Source organism: Lepisosteus platostomus, chromosome 2, assembly GCF_059453375.1.
Source record: "Lepisosteus platostomus isolate fLepPlt1 chromosome 2, fLepPlt1.hap1, whole genome shotgun sequence".
Classification (NCBI taxonomy): Eukaryota; Metazoa; Chordata; class Actinopteri; order Semionotiformes; family Lepisosteidae; genus Lepisosteus; species Lepisosteus platostomus.
The window spans coordinates 30,395,692-30,417,238 of record NC_142612.1 but is presented as its reverse complement, the minus strand read 5'-3'; the positions used below and the strand labels follow the sequence as shown (position 1 = coordinate 30,417,238).

Below are 21,547 nucleotides of genomic sequence, written 5' to 3'. Positions count from 1 at the left end.
ATGACAAGAATGATTTGCATGTAAAATTGTGAGGACATGCTTTTGCTAGTTCTGTGCAGCTTCCTTCAGGCTGCCCTTTTTATACATTAATTGGCCTTATGCCTTATAAACATTTTGTTAGCTTCTGTTTGGCTAGACAGATGTGTAGCATTTACATTTGTACTTGTATTACATTTTTCAAGCTTCACATATGTACAGGTAGTGTTTGCACATAAAATGCACATCTTTTATTGACCTATTTCCTTCCCCTAATGCGTCTGTGAAAGTGCCTCTTTCCAGGGTGCTTTCAGGTCAAGAGTCTTGGTGCAGACTCTGCCACTCATGCCTAGTCAGTCTTTTATACAAGGATTGGCTCATTATCTTTGTCTGTGAAATGTAGGTCTGCTGTGTCAATGGGCAAGGTATGATTTTGATTTTTCACAGCTTGGTCTTGTACCATATTTAGGTTGAAGCAAAACTTCACAACACACAATTTGTTCTTTCACTAATGTATGCAGTATGTATATACTGTATATATGTACTTATTTATATGTATTGCACTGTGTTAGGGTGTCAGAATTGGAAAAGAAGTATCAAATTAAATATCAATTAAGTCCTGACATCAGCTTACTGTGCAAGCAAATTACAAACATTAACATTAATTACATCCCCTATAGTCAGAGCACACTGACTCTCTTGGTTTTTCTGGCACAGCTTAGTAGTAAAGTAGCATGCTTAACATGACAAATATTTATTACAATTAATACACGTGCACCAGTGCATACATAACACTGTTTATGGCTATATAAACATTTTTAAAAATCTCTGAATTACTAGAGCTCTGCCTTCTACAGACAAAAAACACAAAAAAATATATCTGTAATTAAACCACAGGACAACTTTAAAGAGGGAAGAGGGAACCTGTGACCTCTCAATCAAGGATCCTTCCCAGAAGTATAATCACTCTCTGAAACAGATGCTAAATGAATGAGCATCTATTCCTCATTCCAAAGCAGTGTGTCAGTCACAAGTGAGAGGTGTCTTTTAACCTGTCGGATTCCCAAATTGGGAAATTGACATTTCCAATAATATAGACAGCAAGTCCCTTGCTTAAGCATGCAGGTCTCTGCCAGTGCTTACATTATCTCTAGACAGATTCTGATTTCTTATTCTGTATCAAGGAGGTGTCTCTCTCACGGTCCTGTCGCTACTCTAGTCTTCTTCTCTCCTCTGAAATCCTATTTCATGTTAGAAAAGATTATTATTCTATGTTCTATTGATTATGACTTGAGGCCTATTTTGTCCTATGTTCATCATGAAGGCAGACTTAATGACCTCACTCAGAACGATCCAGTCACTGTTGAATAATGATGTTGATCGTCATTAAACAGAGAATTCGTTTAGCTTAATACCTTTTGTTTGCTCACCTAGATCTGAGGCCATTGTCACTTGCTTCACATGAACAGATCAGATAAAGACAGTTCATTGTCTCATCAATTTAAAATGGGGTAATGTTCTTGCTCTGATCAATGGGAATATTTTTAAAGATGTGAATGCAATATCAAGAGGATGATGGGTTTTGCTGTTATGTGCATTTTCTGAAGAATCTATGATATAAAACAGAAATATTTTTCCACTATAATCATACTAAGTTTCAGTTTCCGTTGTGAGATGATTTGCAAGCATGTCATGGTGCTGATCAAGTCACAAGGCAGAATTCTGCCCAGGCAACATAAACTTGTGAAACTACTTACTAAACATGATGTAAACACCCTTGTTTATTTCACTTTTTAATAAACAAATCCGCATACAGTATATTGGAGTACTGTTGTAATTTAGATCATCAGAAGAAAGACTCTCATTATCAAAGATTAGTACTGAGAAAAAGAACATTGAAAATGACAGAAAAGGCAGATGAACCCATCCAGCAATTACCAAGTTTCTAAAATTGTTCGAACAGCACTACAACCTTTGGCAACCTGGTTTGTGATTGACTCTATAATTATGTGGATGTTAAGATGACATTAAGTCCCATATTGCCGTACTGTATTACAACTGATGCAGATTGAGATGTTTATCTTTTACGAAAAATAAATCACTCAAGTGTGGAACTGATGCCGTCTTTGTCATGCTCACATTCATACATCTTTTATTTTTTCTACTGAAATGCTGTGCATTTGAAGGTTGGCACTGCAAGCATCCTTTCTGACTTCACCATGTTCTCTTGAGCATTCTGAAACGTTATGAAGTGGAACACAAACTGCACCCTTTGTGAAATTACCTTTTAGGTTTCATAATAATAATAATAATAATAATAATAATAATAATTGCTTTATATATACTTATATAGCGCTTTTCTGGACACTCCACTCAAAGCGCTTTACAGGTAATGGGGACTCCCCTCCACCACCACCAATGTGCAGCATCCACCTGGATGATGCGACGGCAGCCATAGTGCGCCAGAACGGTCACCACACATCAGCTATTAGTGGGGAGGAGAGCAGAGTAATGTAGCCAATTCATAGAGGGGGATTATTAGGAGGCCATGATTGGTAAGGGCCAATGGGAAATTTGGCCAGGATGCCAGGGTTACACCCCTACTCTTTTCGAGAAACGCCCTGGGATTTTTAATGACCACAGAGAGTCAGGACCTCGGTTTTACGTCTCATCCGAAGGACGGCGTCTGTTTTCAGTATAGTGTCCACGTCACTATACTGGTACATTAGGACCCACAGGGTGAGCGCCCCCTGCTGGGCCCACTAACACCTCTTCCAGCAGCAACCTTAGTTTTTCCCAGGAGGTCTCTCATCCAGGTACTGACCGGGCTCACACCTGCTTAGTTTCAGTGGGCTGCCAGTTGTGAGTTGCAGGATGATATGGCTGCAGGTTTAATTCTAGAGAGATGGAAAATATCATTTAGACCACGTTGTGTTGATAGGAAAGAACACAATATGGAATCAAAGGTCAGAAGTCTTTATCTATCCATACTGAAGCTCCAAAAAGGGTTACTTTTTAATAATACTTTCTGCGAATCCATCCTGTGCTGCAGTAGTAACCTTGGTTTATACAGGAAAGTGTGGACGTGTGAGAGAGAGCCAGAAAGGAACATTAGAGTGAGGCAGACAGGGACAAAGAGAGATGGTTTCTACTTAATGAAGTTTGGAAGCTGAGGTTCAAAGGAAAAACATCTCTCACCACGTCATTTATCTAATCTGCCAGAAGAATGAAAAAAAATTAAAGCAAGGCTGTTTTCCTGTGCACTGTTTCTCATCACCTACTGAAACCACTGCTTGGCTAACTCATATGATGGTTTAAACCATTTCAACTAATTCAGTTGTAGAGTACACATCAACCCTTCTGTATTAGTGAAACAGTTTGATTTTGAATCATGTAGAGGTCTGCTATTGCCTTGAATGACTTATTCTCCCAGATTGCCTTATCTGATTTTCTGGGGTCAGTGGTATTACAATTTTGTTTTTAAAAGGCTCAATGCTGGATTGATCAATACCTATGGAAATGTATGCTTTCATTCATGTACTGTATGATCACCTGTGGTATGACAATATGATAACAGTATAACAAGCTTTGTGTGCAATAATTCATTTTATTTATTCTGCTTGTATAGAACAGTGACCTCCCAAATGTTGTGCTTGTAATCCCTTCGCAGAAGATCATGACCTCCCTTATTTATTTACAGTATTTAAATAACATATGCAAATGTGGGTCTGCACTTTCACACCAGACAAAAACAGCTAATCTCTTTTATAGGGAGATTCATGGTTTTTTTAGGATCTGTAAGTTCTACACACTGTGCACTTTTCCATTGAATGCAGTTGTGGAAAAATAAGCTATGTCGGGTTGCCTCTGTGCTAATTTAGACATAAGATCACAGCACTGGACAATTATCTTTTCATGTAGACACATAAGGGCTACTTGGAGTATTCAAATGACTTTATTATAAAACTCTCCTAATGAAATTTGTTGTGTTGTGTCATAGGCAGATCATTAACAGAACATTTGACACTGAGCTTGTTGCAAAAGGTACTGTCATCTCCTTGAAGCCTGGATAGTATAGAAATGTCCTGGAGCTTTTTGGAGCCCGGGAATTCTACACTGTCTCAGAGCTGGAGGGACATGTGAATGTCTGGGATTGACATCTGGTCACAGCTGCTTTCATCATACGTGGATTCTTGTAGTAGTCACTAGAGGGCAGTGTTCCTTAAATACCTCACCATACAGTATGTGCCCAGGATGGCTTATGTCCTCTGGTGGGCTCTGGTAATGTTATTGATCTCTTGGATTTACTACAGTATCAATGTCCATGGATACAGTACATACATGCCCAGATAGGCCCCTTGGTTCCCTCTGTGCATGTCCAAAATGTTGTGCATATTACACAGTTTCCATGGTACAGCTGTTACACTAAGCTGATAAATCAACTAATTTTTAAGTACACTGTAGCACTATCACCACCATATCCACTGTTCTTAACATCTGTGATCATATGTACAAATGTCGCAAAATGAAAGATCAGCCATTGTAATGGTAATAGTAAGGAGCACTTTCCAAAATACTGGTTTTGGATCGTAACTGTAAAGTTGTGGGTTGTGCATTAGACCAAGATTTTTCACTCAGCTTCAATATAATGCCCAGCTGTATAAATAGGAAAGAATTGAAGTTCCTTCGGATAAAAGTGTCAGCCAAATATAAATAACAATATTTTTGTAACAAAAGATTAACTAAAAGGATGTCAAGCCTTTCAAATGTTTGCATAGTTTACTACACCGGTAATTCAGAGAGTAAACTTTAGACACATTGCTTTTAATGTGCAGTGACTTCAAAATGCCACAATTACACTAGCGACACAATTGCAAAGGCAGTTGTTAAAAAGGTCCAGTGTAATTTCTCAAGTATTCTTAATGTTGTTAGGCATTGTCTGGTTAAAGAAAATAGTTCTGGAAGGTTGTTGTTCAGTTTGGTGCATATCTTCTTGGAAACCTTGTAAAATTACGTACTGTACGTACACTTTCTGTCATGAAAAGATTGTGCTTGCACTCTTCTGGGTCAGACTGAAATAACAAACACTGGGCCCTTTGTCATATCAAACTTTTTTTTAAAATATGCAGGTAATAATTGATAATAATTTTTACTTTGCACCAGAATATATTTGCAGTACAGAAATTACCTACTGTAAATGTATGGTAGATGTGCAAAAAAAAAGGGTGGCTTTGTCTACCCATTGCAACCTGATTTTCACGTAGTACTGTAACTTTCCAGCAAAGGATCAGTCATACCTGAATTTGTAGATCTCTAATTAATTACCTTGTTGAAGAGACCCAGGCAACCATGAAGGTAAAACAGTTTGCTTTAATCAGCTCCAAGCAGAGCTAGTGTGATTATGACTTTGTCGTACAACATGGTTTCAAGGGTGCTATTACAAAACAGGTTACTATGGAAATCTACAGCATCTCTTATTCTGTTTTTAATTCCACCCTCTTAAATCGACATATATGACCTGTATATACTGTACATCAGTTCCATTTACAGAATAATTTAATGTTATAAAATTGAATATGGCTCTGTCCCACATCACGATCAGAGCATGAGTTGAACTCCCAAAAAGTGTTTTATGAGTCTGTGGAAATATCTTCATTTGCAGGGCAATACCATGTTGTTCCAGGGTAATTCAGATCCTCTTGTATCCAGTAGGGGTCTGCATAGCATTAGGATCGCAAAATGTTACCTTTTAGTTTTATCGTGAAAGTTTATTTGAAATTTACAGAAAAAACTTTACAATGAATTATAGTATATTAAATATAAAATGAATTAAAATATATTATTATGTTCAATAATATTATGAATATAATGTTTTAGTAGTAGACAGGCAATTACTGTAATAATCCTTTGTCTTTCATAGCCTCTGGTACTTTTCTAAGCATTAATCCTTAGTAGTCCTTTTAAGATGAAGTTAAATCTTAACTATGTTGCTATATGAAAGTATAATCAATATTAAAGCCTAAAATGGATTTAGATTAAAACAATGGTTTGGGTAGCTAAAGAAGAATATATGCTCTGCTTTATACCATGCATTTGTTATTTATACCAATGGTAGACAGATCTGATCATGCACAGCCCCATAGTCTTACCCTTACAACCTGACTCATTATTTGGCTTAAACAGTGCAAATTAAAATATGTTCCAGGTACTTGGTGAATCAGCAACTGCTGTAACACCTTCACATTTCTGTCTGTAAGGAACACAGTTAGCCATTCCAGTTTCTGTTATTCTCTTGCTCTGTATGCAACGACATGCTCATATTGTACATTTCAGCAGTGTACTCCTTGTTTCCAAAGCGTTATTACAAAAGCCAGTAGTCTTTAAGTAGGGGTTAGGAACTTTGCATTCTGGATCAGATGGCTGTGGGTTCAAACCCTTTTGTCCGTTTGCTCTAGTAAATGTCCAGCTATTTTAATATGTCTCCATGTCATCATTGCAGGTTTGGTAGGTGGAATTAATGTACTGTATACGTATATACTGGATAGTTTTAAAGAGATGACCATTCTTCTTTCAAACGTTTACACACAGTAGACATTATGAAAAAGCAAAAACTGTACATATTTTAACACAAGAGGTTCTAGAAGGATGCTGTTGATTTCATGTTTAAAAGTGGAAAGAAAAAGTGGAACACTTTGGCTGTCGAGGCTACTTTGTACAGTATATGGTTTTGTCCAGATTTTAACATACCCAGGCAAGAAGAGTGTTACTGTGGAGCAATGGTTAGGGCTCTGGTCTTGTAACTGGGAAGTTGTAGGTCCAAAACACAGGTGAGACACTTACACAAGGTATTTCATTCAAATCCCTCCCATATGTTACCTGACTAGTCTAAATTTAAGTTGGTAGATGCGTCAGCATGTGTAGGCTGCAAGGGAACAAGTATAGGTTTATTCCATGCTGAAAAAAGAGAAAACCACCACAGTGTTTTGACACTGGAGCCTTCTTCAGGTGTCAACACACGATGAAGGCTCCATACCCGAAATATGGTGCTGCTTTTCTATTTAGTACAAATTTAGTACAAAGTTATTTAGTACAAATTTAAGTTGCTTTTGACAAAAATTTCGGCCAGATAACTTAAGATAATTAATGATCAAGAGTAATGTATATTAGCAGGTAGGCAGGATCTCTTTGGTAACAAGCTGGCCTACAGATCATGTTCTATCATCCATTTACTCAGACTGTTTCTCTCATAATAATAATAATAATAATAATAATAATAATAATAATAATAATAATAAAGTACAATATTTTACTGTAGATTTACATTTTTGTGAGTGAGTCTTTCATTGCAGTAAAAGCTTTAAAAGTTGTTCTGTTAATATTTAACGAAGATGGCTAGATTGCTCTATAAAATTTACATTCCTTCTGTTATGTAATTTAATTTCATATGGTTTAATTGGCCATTAATCTTTTTTACAACTGTCATTTTAAGTCCTAGCTGTTTTTTTGCTACAGCATGATTTAATACGCAAGAAATATGAACTATTCACAGGCATCATGCTGTGTTTAAAGTTAAATGCTTGTAATACAGTGCATGCAGTAAATCTGAGTAGCACACATTGTAAATTGTGAGCAAACATTTATGGAAAGGGACACCTCAATGCAATGTTATCTTTGTAAATGCAACCTATAAAAAAGCACTGCAGGAGAAAAAAAGAAAAGTATTACATTTCAATCAGAGAAAGCAGGAGCACAGAGCCGATCTCTTTTGATTTATTGTACTACACAGAGGCATGAAAACAAAGACAATTTGTTGCATTCTTTATTGTTTGAGTTTCTGTTACTGAGTGCTTTAGTCTCCAGTGCATTTAGAAGCTGCCTATATTCCTGTATGTGTGAGCAGTAAATAGAACTTACTTATCTTCAACACACAGTGATCATTGGAGTTCTTCATATAAAATTACATAATACTTTGTTGCAGTCATAATTATTGTTGTTATTGATATTGAAGGAAATAGCAGGATTAGTTATTCTTGCCCTGATGGTAGAATTGGAAGTCTAGTTGAATTTCTAAATAATAACAAATCAAATCTTAATACAAAGGATTAATTCACTTCACACATTTTGTTCAAAGGTATAAAAAAACAGATCCAAATTTTTACCCTTGACCATATTAGACAACAAAAACAAGCAAAGTTTTCATCTCAAAGTCCATTATCCAAAATGTGTTCTCATCTCTGCATTCAATGGAGCTAGATTATTTCTACACAGATGATCACTTCTGGAATAAGATTGTTGTTCCTTCAGCTGTACTATTGCTATATTGTCTCAAATACTGGTCATTATAAAGTGCTGTGCGAGTGGTTTTAAAGAAATCAAAATGGTGTAACAATGCTTTAGATAGAACAACTTGGACTGAGATCCAATTTGAAAAACAGTATTAGCAATGTAGAAAAAATTTACTGTATGCAAAATAGTTGAATAGCATGAATTTCATTCGCATTGCACTGCAAAAGTGCATGTAAAAACCTTTGACTGTACAATCAGGTTTGTGATTCTAGCCCTATAGGTTGGTTGATTTTTAGAACATTTCACTCCAGATTTTTTGGAAGCAATGGTAAAACTTTAAAGGCACAGGCCCAGCGAGAGACAAACCATCTGAGGATTCCTTTCTGTTGGAATCCAGTGTTAGAATTTTTTATGTATTCTGCTGAAGATTGCAATACTGTAGATGGAACACATTTTATTATCACGTAGGAAGCAGCTTTGAATCATACTGTTAGATAGAAATTACAAATTGCCACTTATATGGTAAGGATATGACTGAATGTTGTGGAACAAGAAGACATCAGGCCATAAATCATTGCTTTCATTCTTATTTCCTAGTGCTGCAAAAAAACAAAAAAACTTTGTCTGTTGGAAATCTTTATGCATATTTAATACCTGCTTTTTCACACATGAGAGAAAAAGATTTTACAAGAAAGAATTTTGAGCCTTGTTTTCTGAACAGCAACCAAGCTTCTGATTGACCATGACTGAAATCTTTTAGATTTTGTGGAGTCCATCATCAATAAAAGCACACACACTAAATCCTGTGATTAAGAAAGAAACAGGTTTTAAAAATATGCTGATTAATAAGCTACAAATATTGTATTTCTTTAATAATATAGATTCCTGAGACTTGTGATGACCTCAGCTATACTGTACATGTCATCACTGTGAGTATGTTGACTATGTTTGAGTACATTAAAGGACAGTATAAGACATACTGTACAAATATGCTTTGGCTCTTAAAGTGAATTGAATCTATAAGGTTAAGAGCAGCTTCCCACAGGATTTCATTTGAAGCATTCTTCAAACCCTTTACCTATGATTGGTGTCGTGTCAGTTATTTCAGTGAACTGCACATATCAGTTTTGGTGGAGATCAGAACATGCAGTACTCATCTCTTGGCAATGAAATAAAATATGTCATTTGGGGGCATCTTCTGTTAGGGTGTCTTCTCAAATTCATAAATTTAAATGTTATTTTTAGAAGCAAAAGTGAAGTATTATCCTTACACTTCCTCTAAGGAAGACTGAGAGATGAGAAGCAAGGAGCTGTAGTCCCCAAGATGATTTCTCCTTCTCTGTCAATCAGTTGATGAATAGAGAGACTTGCAGGAGCATTTGCAGGTTCTCTTGTAACTCATGCCAAAGAGAACAAACATATCTGAAATCTTTGAAGCAAGAAAGTGAAAGGGCTTGGGCATGGGTTGGGTTTAAGATTAAGAATTTTGTTTTGTTTAAGATTACTGTTAGAGCTTAGGTTGTGGCTGAAGCTGAGTGGAAAGTAACACTTTAGGGCCAAGAGGTTTAACTTTGGGGATGGTGATCTGTGGGATGGTGGAGTATTACTGTATATTGAATTAAAGGATGCTCAGAAAATAGTGCTTTATTGTCAGCATTCTTCTTTGTGAATGAGACTCTGCCTTCAGTGGAGCTTTTCCTCGTGACACAGCAGTTGTCCTTTCGTTTGAATTGGAATTATGTAGGCTGTCATTTCAATTGAGTAGGTCATTTCTTAACTATTTGTAAATACCGCTTTCAACTCAGTGTGAAAAGAAACCAATAGAGACTGATTTTGACAACACATTCATCAAGCTAACAGTGTTGAAACAATGCTTTATCAGAACATCTATTTCTTTGTAAAGTTTAAGAAGCTTTTAGAAGGGGAGAAATATAATTTTGGTCTGCTGTTTTAATTTGGAATATAAAATTTTAGAAAAGGTTAATGGATTTTTTTCCCAAATTGCAGTGTACCATTCCTCACAGCTGCAATAAGTTTAATGTTTTAATTAAATGCAATCATTTAATGTTGATTGAAAAACTTCAGGCAAAGTATCTTGAGACTGTTGTGCCTGAAGATATAACCTAAAGTGAGATTCTGAATTTAAACAGAATATCCACTTATTAGAAATTTGTAGATACGTTGTGTAAATCCAGATTTTGTTTAAGAATAAGAACATAACTTTTGAAGTTAAGAATAAAATGTAGATAAAACTTAACTTTTTTAAAATATCATAAAAATAAATTAAAAGAAATAAAAGTACAATATTTTAGGCACAACAAAACGGAAAAAAAACAACCAAAACAAACATAACCAGCAAAGAATGTAGCAGATAGGTAATTCAACATTGTTTGAGACTGTAGTGGGGATGAAAGACTTCCTGAGTCTATTCCCTTAACACCTAGAGGCCTCTCCCAATTTGAAGTAGTTTGAATTCATGAGCCAATTAATGAGCCAAACGCTCCATAATGCTCTTGGTCTTGGTCCGTACACCCCTCTGTTTGTAGAAGGCATTTAGGTTTATTTGTTTCGCCCCAGTGATTTTGCTACTTCCTGTGATGGACTGGTATACTGTCCAGAGAATATTCAGCCTTGTGCCCATTATTTGCCAGGATAGGATTCAGCTCTCCCGTGACCCTGTACTGGATAAAGCGGTAGGAAAATGGATGGATGGATTTTACTGATTATCCTCACTAATTTTCCCAACCTATTAAAATTAATGGTAAGTATGTTGCCAAACCGACAAGTGATACAGTATTTTAAAACACTTTCAGGAAATAATTTGTAGAAAAGGTTTCTACCTAAGAATCTCTAAAATATGGTGAAACTGCTGCAATCGAGCATCAGCAGCAGCACTGTAACCCTCTTAAGAAATGCCAAGAGGGGGAATGTGGAAGATCCCAGCATAGCACCTATATCTTTTTAGCCGCAGTCCGACAAGACAGCCAATCTGTTTCTGGCTCAGATTAAACTCACTGTCCTCCAAGAGTACTAACAGTAAAACAGTTAGTGGCCTATTCCTACAACTTCTAAACACTCCCTACAGCATTTCCTAAAAATATGCCAACTGTGCCCCAAAACAAAAATTTGTACACAGACTCAAAATCTAGGATTCATCTTTATAAGATACCGTCTACGAGAGATCAACTTCACTTTTTATTCATCTAATCATTTGATTTGATTAGGATATTGTCCCAAAAACTGGTCTCATCTGCAGCATTTGAGATAAGATATTAACTGTTAACTTTGCTAAGACTGTATACAAAACATGAAACAGAATGACTTTTATTCCTGGTATAAAGTTGATTGTGCATTGGCTATATACTGTAGACAACCTCGCCCTCTAGGCAACTCCATAGGCAAGCATTGTAGAATGGAGATGTAAGTATAGAAAGAAAGAAGAGCCCAGAAGCTCGAATTGCAATTGCAAGTTCTAGAGCATGGCCCATCCTCATTAAAAATAACTGTGAGAACATGAATTCTTTTTTACTCCAGTGTGAAAAAAGAAACGAGATTTTACTGGTCTCTTTTTTGATTGTGAAACAGGAGAATGAACGTACCATGTCATGGTTTCATTGGAACTCTGTGAAGTTTTAATTTATTATGTAATTATGTGGACAAAACCAGTTTATAATATCTAAGATCCCCCTGTGTAAACCAGATGCTATATATAAATAGTAGTCTGTAGAGCAAGACCAGACTTTCTTCAAGTGGATACCAACATACAGTACGTATAAGATTGTTCAGGTTTGAGAATTTTGAGGTATTTCATAGACAGAGTTTGTTAATGCTTAATACATACTGTACTGTAAAACTACAGCTATATCACAACTGCTATACTATTGTCCTGGTAGTGAGCCAGGACAATCTTAATTGTAATTCTTTATACTGTATGTTTACACCCCTAAGCAATATACTGTATTAGTCAAGCAAAGAGAAATGGCTAATGTATTTAACACTTACTCAGGTATTAACCAAGGAAGAAGTCAATGCCATACCTCAAGGCAGTGAAAGGATAAAGCTCTGTATTAAATAGTATCAGCAGAGAAGAAAGAGGCAGAAGTGTTCAATTGTACTGATGGAAACTAGAGCTGTTGTTCAGAGGCCACTGACACAACTTTTACAACAGGGTTAATAAATGTTAATACAGTATGCAGGGACTGAACGATTGTTTATGTAGTGCCAACTTGCAAGGGGTGATGTAAAGAAAAAAATCTACACTATTATAAGTCTAATTACAAAATGTACTGTATGCATACATTTTACACCTTTGTAGTCAACAAAAAATATAAGTTTTCATATAATTACATGATTTGATAGTGACAATGACTTGAAACCCAGTCTGACCTCGTGTTTTGTGCTTTATCTTACAGGAACTCTTCACACCAGAATGCAAATTTAAAGAGTCGGTATTTGAAAACTATTATGTGATCTACTCGTCCATGCTGTACAGACAACAAGAATCTGGTAGAGCTTGGTTCCTGGGTCTCAATAAGGAAGGACAGGTCATGAAGGGGAACCGAGTGAAGAAAACTAAACCAGCTGCTCATTTCCTGCCTAAGCCATTAGAAGGTGAGGTGCCCTTTGCTGCTTTACTGTGACAACTCTTAAAGTGCTTTGGCTTTGAGTGTGTGAGTGTGGGTGAGGTGGGCAGCATGCCGACTTGAAAAGCTGGGATCCTGGGTTCAATTCTGGATCTACAGTGCTGTCTGTGTGGAGCTTGTGCAGTATGTTCTCCCCATGTTCACTTACTGTAGGTTTCTTCCCACAGTCCAAAATCATACAGGTAATTTAATTGGCTTCTGGGAAAATAGGCCCTACTGTGAGTTTGTGCATGTCTGTATTTCTGAAGTGTGATGGACTGGCATCCCATCCAGGGTGTACCTCGTCCTGCGCCTGTTGCTTATCTGGCTCCTCTATGCACCCTGAATTGTAGGAAACAATTAGAAAATGGATATGGATGGATGAAGTGTGGGTGAATGAAAGAGACATTCACCAAGAGATTGTTCCCTTCTCAAATCACATCTTTTCAAAAGACCTCTAATTCATCACCAAAATTGTTTATATGTCTGCTGTCAGGCTTAGTGAAGATATGGCCAGCAGCCATATCACCCTGCAACTCACAACTGGCAACCCACTGAAGCTAAGCAGGTGTGAGCCTGGTCAGTACTTGGATGGGAGACCTCCTGGGAAAAACTAAGGTTACTGCTGGAAGAGGTGTTAGTGGGGCCAGCAGGGGGCTCATTTCCCATTGGCCCTTACCAATCATGGCCTCCTAATAATCCCCATCCATGAATTGGCTTCATTACTCTGCTCTCCTCCCCACTAAGAGCTGATGTGTAGTGAGGGTTCTGGCGCATTATGGCTGACATCGTAGCATCCAGGTGGATGCTGCACATTGGTGGTGATGATAGGGGAGTCCCCATTACTGCTTTGAGTCCAGAAAAGTGCTATATAAGTGTAAGTATTTATTTTTATAATATCTGGCCTCAGTTAGTTTGTTTTTAATAGTGATGGAATACTCGCATGTCATGAGAGTTAGATGAGCAGATGAACAATGTGTGCTGTTATAAAAAGCACAGACAGAATATCATGGCAGTTCTTGTGATCTGCACCTAACCTAACTAAGGTCACAAATATGGAGGACTCTCTGCTGGCAGGTTACACATAATCCCACTTGTTCAATGATAAAGAAGATGGACGCTCTTCATTTATACAGAAAAAGAGGTCTCAGCCCCTCTTGATGATTGTTCTTCTAAAGGTTAACTGTAATAGAGATACTGTACTCCAATCTGTCTATGAATGTCAGTGAAAAGTACATACAGTGCAACATATTTTTTGCTACAGTAGTTTGGAGTGCATTGTACTGTACAAACGGCTGAAAAAGAAGACAATATCATGTGATACAAGTTTTTAGGAAGTACTCCTTTGCTTGTTAAGAATGAGAGAAGTGCCAAATTAATTTGTTCTTAACATGTGAATGACACGGAAACTTCCATTTCGTTTGCCAGCTTTCTAGTTACTGTATATACGCTACTGTACTTACCTGTACCTGTGTGTATATAGAGTGAATAAAAAGAAAAACTTACTTTACCAGTGTTAAACCCATCAGATATGTTTTTATTTTGGATTAAAATGCTTTTTATTAAAATGTACAAACATTTTTTTTTAAATCTGTTTTACAAATTTGAAATACTGGTGGAGTGAAACATTTTCGCTCTGATGAGAATGCAAGGCCGTTATCAAAGTGAAGTAAATGTAATTGCCTTTTGGGATACTGATACATAAAACCAACAGGTGTTTTTATGTGCACAGTGGGGACATTTAGATGTTGTCTGGAAGCTCAGTACTGTAATACAGTACTGTTTCCAAACCAAACACCACCTTCCTCATCAGTCAACCAGTGTGTGTTACCTACAATGGATAAGATCACATTGTGACTCATAAATGGAGAGATAGATGAACAGACAGTTGAGCAAGCTGTACTATGGGAATTCTTTGTTTTCTTTATGGTGAATATAAAATATTGAAATCATGCCTACAGGGATTATCACTTATAATATTTTCCAGTTTCATTGGGCCATAATTCCCCTATGTGCATGTCTATTGCATTAGACATACTGCTGTTATTCATTTGTTTGGAGAAAACATACTGTAATTCCAGACTGCAGTGGCATTTCATAAGCTTAAAAAATGGGCAAACTGGACAAGCTGAATAGAGGTTAGGGTACAGGGGAACAGGACTGCTGATGCCAAGCCTGAGATTTCATTTTAGGAGGGCTTAATAACATCTATAGTTGGGATATAGTACTGAATTATTTTCCTCCCTGTAGAAAAGCCAGTGCCCATGAAAGCAGTAGTATGTAGTTTATGTGATATCAACACTATGGGGTGTTTCCTAACCTGTTAACACTGATTGCCATTTTACTAATTTCTAGCAACACATTTTGAGGAGCTATACTCACTGATAAGATTAGCATAGGCATTGGCAATTTTAACAGGCCCTCCAACACAGAATTGTTCAGAACACTTCTGAACCAATCCACAAATAGGATAGAGGAGGAATTTCTAAGTACTTTTTTTGAGCTGGGACAAAATATTTTAATGATTTACTGTAGATACCTAGAACAGCTATATGGGAAAACTATGGTACTATTTGTGATACAAAGACACCTTCTTTGCTGGTATTGTCAGACATGTTTTTAGTGATGAACATTTAATATGGGGAATGCTTTTGCTATGCCAAATTAAGATGACCTAGTTATAATCACAATGTGTGATTTCCAATGCCACAATTTGCATTATTTTTATTTTGCCTTGCCTTGTGATTTTTAATAGTCCGTGAATTAATAATTCATAGCTGTGGTTATAAACTAAGGATAAGACATCTCTGTCCATTCGGCCATGAAATGTTAATAGTTTTTATAGCAGAACTACAGACGTGGGAATCCCCTTCTGATAGTTTTCTTCTAATACATGCCTATTATTTAAACAGAAGAATACAAAGTGTAATACAGTGTGAAAATAAACCATATTACTGTGGAATTCCTGAACACTACACCTGGGATTGTGTTTCTTTTACCTTTTTATTTGTTTATGAGGTGGTTATGATGCAAGCTTTAGGAATTGCTTTCAGTTTAAACATTAATTTTATAAAATAATCCCAATTTATGATAAGGATTTTTCTGTTTAAGGAAGTTAATTTATTCTCATTACTTTTATCAAATGTCATATACTGTCGATACTCTACACAGACTTAACAGGTGTAGCATTCATTATTTTTCAGCAGCATTTAGACCTGTAGCCTGATTGTGTCAAGTCTCACAAGTTAAGCAAAGATGGTCCTTGTCAAAACTGGGATGAGAGACCTTCAAGGAAAATCAGGTTGCAGCAGCTATAAATTATTTTGATGGCAATTGTTATTTCTGCTGGACTGGAATTTCCAAACTAACTCCTCAGTATGATGACCAGAGTTACTTGTACTATAGAAGGTGCTGTCCTTTGGAAGAGAAATTAAACTGACGTCCTGACTACTTGGTCATTTAAGATCCCAAGTTACTGTTCAGAAGACCTAGGGCATTAAATCTGGTCTACCCGATTAAGTATAAACTTGTCTACCAAAAAAGTGTCATTTCCCACTTCTCCATCTGATCTGCTTTGTAGTGGGGCTGATGGTGTAGAACAGCTTCTGTGTGTCAACCAGGTGTGGGCTGTACTTCAGTTCCTTCCTATATGTAAAGGGCTTTTGGGATCTTATGAGATGAAAACAATATAACAATGCAAGAAACTATTAATTACTGTTATTAATAATTTAATAATAATTATTTGTGTTGGCCTGGGAAAAAAATTACATTCCAGGCAACTATCAGTGTTTGCATAATTTTTCCAGGTTTCATCAGCTTTTGGCCACTCGCAACAAAATAACAATAGTGAATAACTGAGGTCACTCAACTGCTTTTTATAACTTTACAGAGTTTGAAAACAAAAGCATATTCTTAAGCCAGGTACAGTCCGAGCCTAGACCTCCCAGGAAGGGTAGAAGTTAATTGCTTATCTTCTCAAGTGTGTTCCGTCTCAACACAAGCAAAAGCAAAAAGCTCAGTAAATCAAGCCCATCTATTTTATGTAAGCAATCACTGAACTGCAACATCTGCTCTGCACTATTCCCGTAAGTACAGCAACCTAAACCACCTATTTGATCTAACAAAGAGAACCAAAACTAAAGGATTTCAAGTAGGTAGGCGTGTCAGCATGCAGAGGCTACAAAGTAACAAGTTAAGGTTTATTCAATGCTGAAGAGAGAAGAAAGTAAACACAACGTTTCGGCTGTGGAGCCTTCTTCAGGTGTTAGAAAGACAGGGAAGTTAGCAGCTTGTTTGGCATAGGAGAAAAAAGGCGGGAGTGCAGAGGAGGCAGGAGCAGGGGGGAGACAGAGAGGCCACTCAGGTGGTGCAAAGTCAAGAGAGGTGATGAGAGGTGTAAAGTCGAAACCTGCAAATGAATAGAGAGGATTAGAAGGAAACGATTCTTTTGTTGAGAGAAGGGGGAAGGTGTAAACCTAGTTTCAGGATAATTTTGGTTCGGATGTCTTTCTGCAATAGGAGTTAAGAAACCCCTCTTGAGAACGCAGATGGAGAAATCAGTGTGATCATGGCCGATAGAGGTGAAATGAGAAACTATGGGCTTGGAGAAATCTTTGATCCTCACAGCCCTAACATGTTCTCTGAAGCGGCCCCTTAGTGTCCTTCCTGTTTCCCCAATTTAGATAGCTGGACATTTTGTGCAAGAGATGCAGTAAATAAGGTTGCTGGAGATACAGGATGTCATCTGAGTGATCCAGAATTGTCCTGAAGGGCCTTGAATGATCAACTCAATCAGGAACTCCCGGCCTCAAAACCGCATTCCTCTGGTGCTTCCCTACCATCCTAACACACTTTCTATCCCCAGGACCATTAATGAGAACTTTTCCATTTTACAGGATGATCCCTGCATCGGTGCCCTCTTTTCAGACTGCCTCATCATCTCATATCGCCGACCACCTAATCTGCGTAACCTTCTTGTTCACAGCTCCCTTGACCACCCTCAGCAATCATCCACACCAAGCACTTTTCCCTGCAACAAAACTCGCAGCATCACCTGCAAATGTATATTTTACACCATGCTCATTCAGAAACTAAAGGTATTGCTCACGAATTTTGGAAACTGTATCATAGTACAGAAATCGTGTTCTAACCTGCTTTTTCTACACTCTTTTTGTTTCTTCCAGTTGCCATGTACAGAGAGCCATCGTTGCATGATGTTGGAGAAACAGTTCCAAAAGTGGGCGTGACTCCAAGTAAAAGCACAAGTGCGTCTGCAGTAATGAATGGGGGAAAACCAGTCTGCAAGACGAGCAAGACGACATAGCCAGACCTGCAGAGCTGTGGCACACGAACGAACCCATGACACTGTTGAGCGGTTTATCCCTGCCAGACTCGAACTCTCGTGCGTGTGTGGATCAGGTTCACACAACCCTTGCTCCTCGCTGTTTCTGAACTGTTCCATCGCCAGGGGATAAATCAGTCCCAATCTGTCGCTAATAAATCCACGAGGAGAAGACATCTGGATAGCCAGCTAAACTCTGACCATGGAATGCCCTACCAGATATGGAATGCCTTTTTAATCTTTTCTGTAACTGTGACAATCCATGAGAATGATATATTTCACAGCCACATGCAGTACCTTGCCTGCTGATGGTTACCCATAATTCCCCCTTTCGAGCCCTATTGCAGCCAAGTCCATGTAGTTCAGATCTATTTTCTATGTGACAGTACACCAGCTGTGTTCTGGGTAGATGCTGTGAAGTTTGGAAAAATGGACTGTCATCCTCTCTTTTTTACAAGTATGTTTCTCTCCTCTTTCTATTTCTCTTCTCACTCTTTCTCTTTTGTCCAGTACTTTAGAACTTTTTGCAGGGGCTATGTGTGATTTTCTAATACAAACACAAAAAAAACCCACACACTAAAATTACATACGCAAAAAAGATGTCACAGCTGGCTTGGCTCCAGAAACTTCAAGAAGGCTCAATTAAAACACTTTTGAAATACCACATCTATAAACAAAATGTAATCAGCATCTCAGGCTCAGTATTGGTTCTACTAATGATAACAACATGGTGAAGGCTGAGAAATTGCTCCTGGCATTAAACGCGAATACATTATGCCAGGCACTATCAATATAAAGCTCCCTGGTGTGGGTGCATGGCAGAAACATATCACAAGCTGATTCCGCCAGTGGTGACATTCGCCTTGTCCAGTCAATAGGAACTAGAATTTTATTTTTTAGAGCATGGGCTCTAAGAAAATCTATAGGCCTTGTAGGCCTCCAGACAAGGCCCATCCTTCACACACTGACCCTCTTTAAGCAGTGAGCCATGGAGCTACTGAAGGGGTCATGCTAACTGCAGCCATTAAAAAAACATTGTCTACTTTACTCAGTGTGGGGAATGCTGGATCTAAGTAGATGCCATTACTATTGGCTGCATCACTGTCCCATTCAGCAAAGCATGGGCAAGGTTAGTGTTGTGTTCTTTCTTGCAGCAGCAATGCAAGATATAGCTTATATTCTAATGTTTTCATTGTATAAAAAAAGAGAAATGTAATTTTTGATGACTAGACATTATGAGATACAGTATATGAAAGGATTTTTCTTAGCTCAGCATGCAGAGTCCAGAACTTCTCACTTTGGTCTATGTACCTGTGCATACCTCTAACCCAGCATGCAAAAATGTGTACCCAGACACTGCTGGGTTAAAGGTGCCTCATAATCAGTCCACATCCAGTAGAAGTCAAGTTGCATAGTAAATAAACAAAAGAACATACAGTACCCTTATTTTTTCAGGGTTTTTTTCTCAGATAGATTCTTACCAAAATATCGATGTCCTTGACTGTGCAACTAAAAGCTGAAATAAAACAAAAGATTGATGATAAATGCAACAAAAAAAACTTTTATTTTTGTTTTGTTTTTAATGGAAAATAAGCTTTGATTCTGAAAAAAAGTAATCCTTTGGAGTTCTGACCAGTGCATTAAAAAAAAAATTCCTTTTCATCCTAAAACGTTATGTGTACCTTGAGAATATTTCCAGCACTTGTATTGCATGCTAAAGAGGACAAGTAAAAGGTTTTATTTTAAAGGACCAAATAATGACGGACATCGAATAAACATTAAAAATATTGTTCAATCATCATAAATAGAAGTTTACATTTGGTTGTGAATTAAATGTGTTTTGTTAGGCTGAACTTACACCTCAGCCATTCATTTATTATTTACAATTCTGGTTTGAATTATTCACATTAAACTCAGTACATTATTCAAGAATCTCCTGAAACAGTAAACAAATTTAGTATGAACTTGTCTTGCTTTAACAATTTTCATAATAGTTTTATTAAATAAGAGTTAGTATATTGTTTAAAAAGTAGACTGATGCTATGCTGCTAAATGGCAAATATATTCTGAAATTGATTTGAAATATTTATCATTTCTGGAACTTATTGGAATCCTGAGCTAGTTTCATATTAGGAGAAGTGAAGCACATTAGCTAGAGTTAACTATTTAAGTCTGTACAAAGCTACTTTAATGCTATAATAAAATACAGTAATATGCACAAAAGGAATTTTACAATTTCATTCTATATAGGGCTGGTGTCCCACATCCACATGAAACAGATCATAGTTTTCAACAGTGAACCCTACATGCTGGGCTATACTGGCCCTGCAAACCAGTTGACTGGTTAAAGAAGGCTGAATTTATTTTTGTAAATGACCTGCGTGTAAATGTATACCTATCTTCTCTCTCAGATTTTTTTTTCTGTTTTATACGGGTCTGTGATGGTGTTTATTCCTATGAATGATTGTCTGATTTTTTTTCTCTGTTTTTTAACGTTTAAACATTATAGCAGAAGAGGGTCTTTGTTATTTGTGCTTCAGTTACAACTTTTTATTTGTCTGTTGTCTCATCTGTTGCATGGGAAGAGGATGGCATTGATGAACTGCATGTAGTAGGCTATGTGTTTTAAGAACTGTTGGTATGTACTGCTAACTTTACATACATATATGCAAAGAGTTTGTCTGCACTGTACAGTTTGTGTTTATTTGTTGTATACACAAATACAACATATTGAATAAAATATTTATATAAAGGCGTACTGTAACATCCGTAACAAACTTAATGCAATTGAATATGGAGTACAGTATTTCAACAATCATACAAAGGAGTTAAAAATAATTAGCAAACTGACAGTTACAAAATCATCTGAAAAGGCCAAAGTAGATTGAATTTTTTAGCTCCAGCTCTTTTATTTTGTGTTCCCCACTGAACCTACATTTCAAGGAGAAATGTATGTAGCCTTTGGCAAAGCAGACTCACTAAAATAGAAAGGCTCTGGGGTGCAGTTCTCATGTTCATATGTGACATTTATTACATTCTGACATGGAAATATTAAACAACATAGTTTGATATTCTCTCCTTTTTCCTCTGTATTTTAGATTATATTTTTTGATAATATTTGCTCAATACCACAAACTCTTTCATCTGTCACTCTTTTTACTGTTCGATGTGCTTAAAAGCCTCTTGACAAGGTGGTGCTGTTAATTAAATATTTTAACAGTCACTGAAAGAAAAAAAAATACATAGTAAAATTTAGTAGTACATATGAAGGCTTATATTCAGAATTTCCTTCAAAGGTAAACTTTTATAATATAAAACTAAA

The 21,547-nt window shown here is 36.9% G+C and overlaps 1 protein-coding gene across 3 annotated transcripts in view; it reads left to right on the top strand.

The window, feature by feature from the left end:
- fgf14 (fibroblast growth factor 14) overlaps positions 1-20,981 on the top strand; it is a 216,717-nt gene extending 195,736 nt beyond the window's left edge. For all 3 annotated transcript variants that reach the window (XM_088604704.1, XM_088604716.1, XM_088604713.1), the window contains exons 4-5: positions 12,675-12,873; positions 18,068-20,981. In XM_088604704.1, coding sequence (XP_088460830.1) covers positions 12,675-12,873; positions 18,068-18,207 — 339 coding nt within the window. In that variant the 3' untranslated portion in view covers positions 18,208-20,981. The remainder of the gene's footprint in view (positions 1-12,674; positions 12,874-18,067) is intronic.
- The last annotated feature ends 566 nt before the right edge of the window (positions 20,982-21,547 follow it).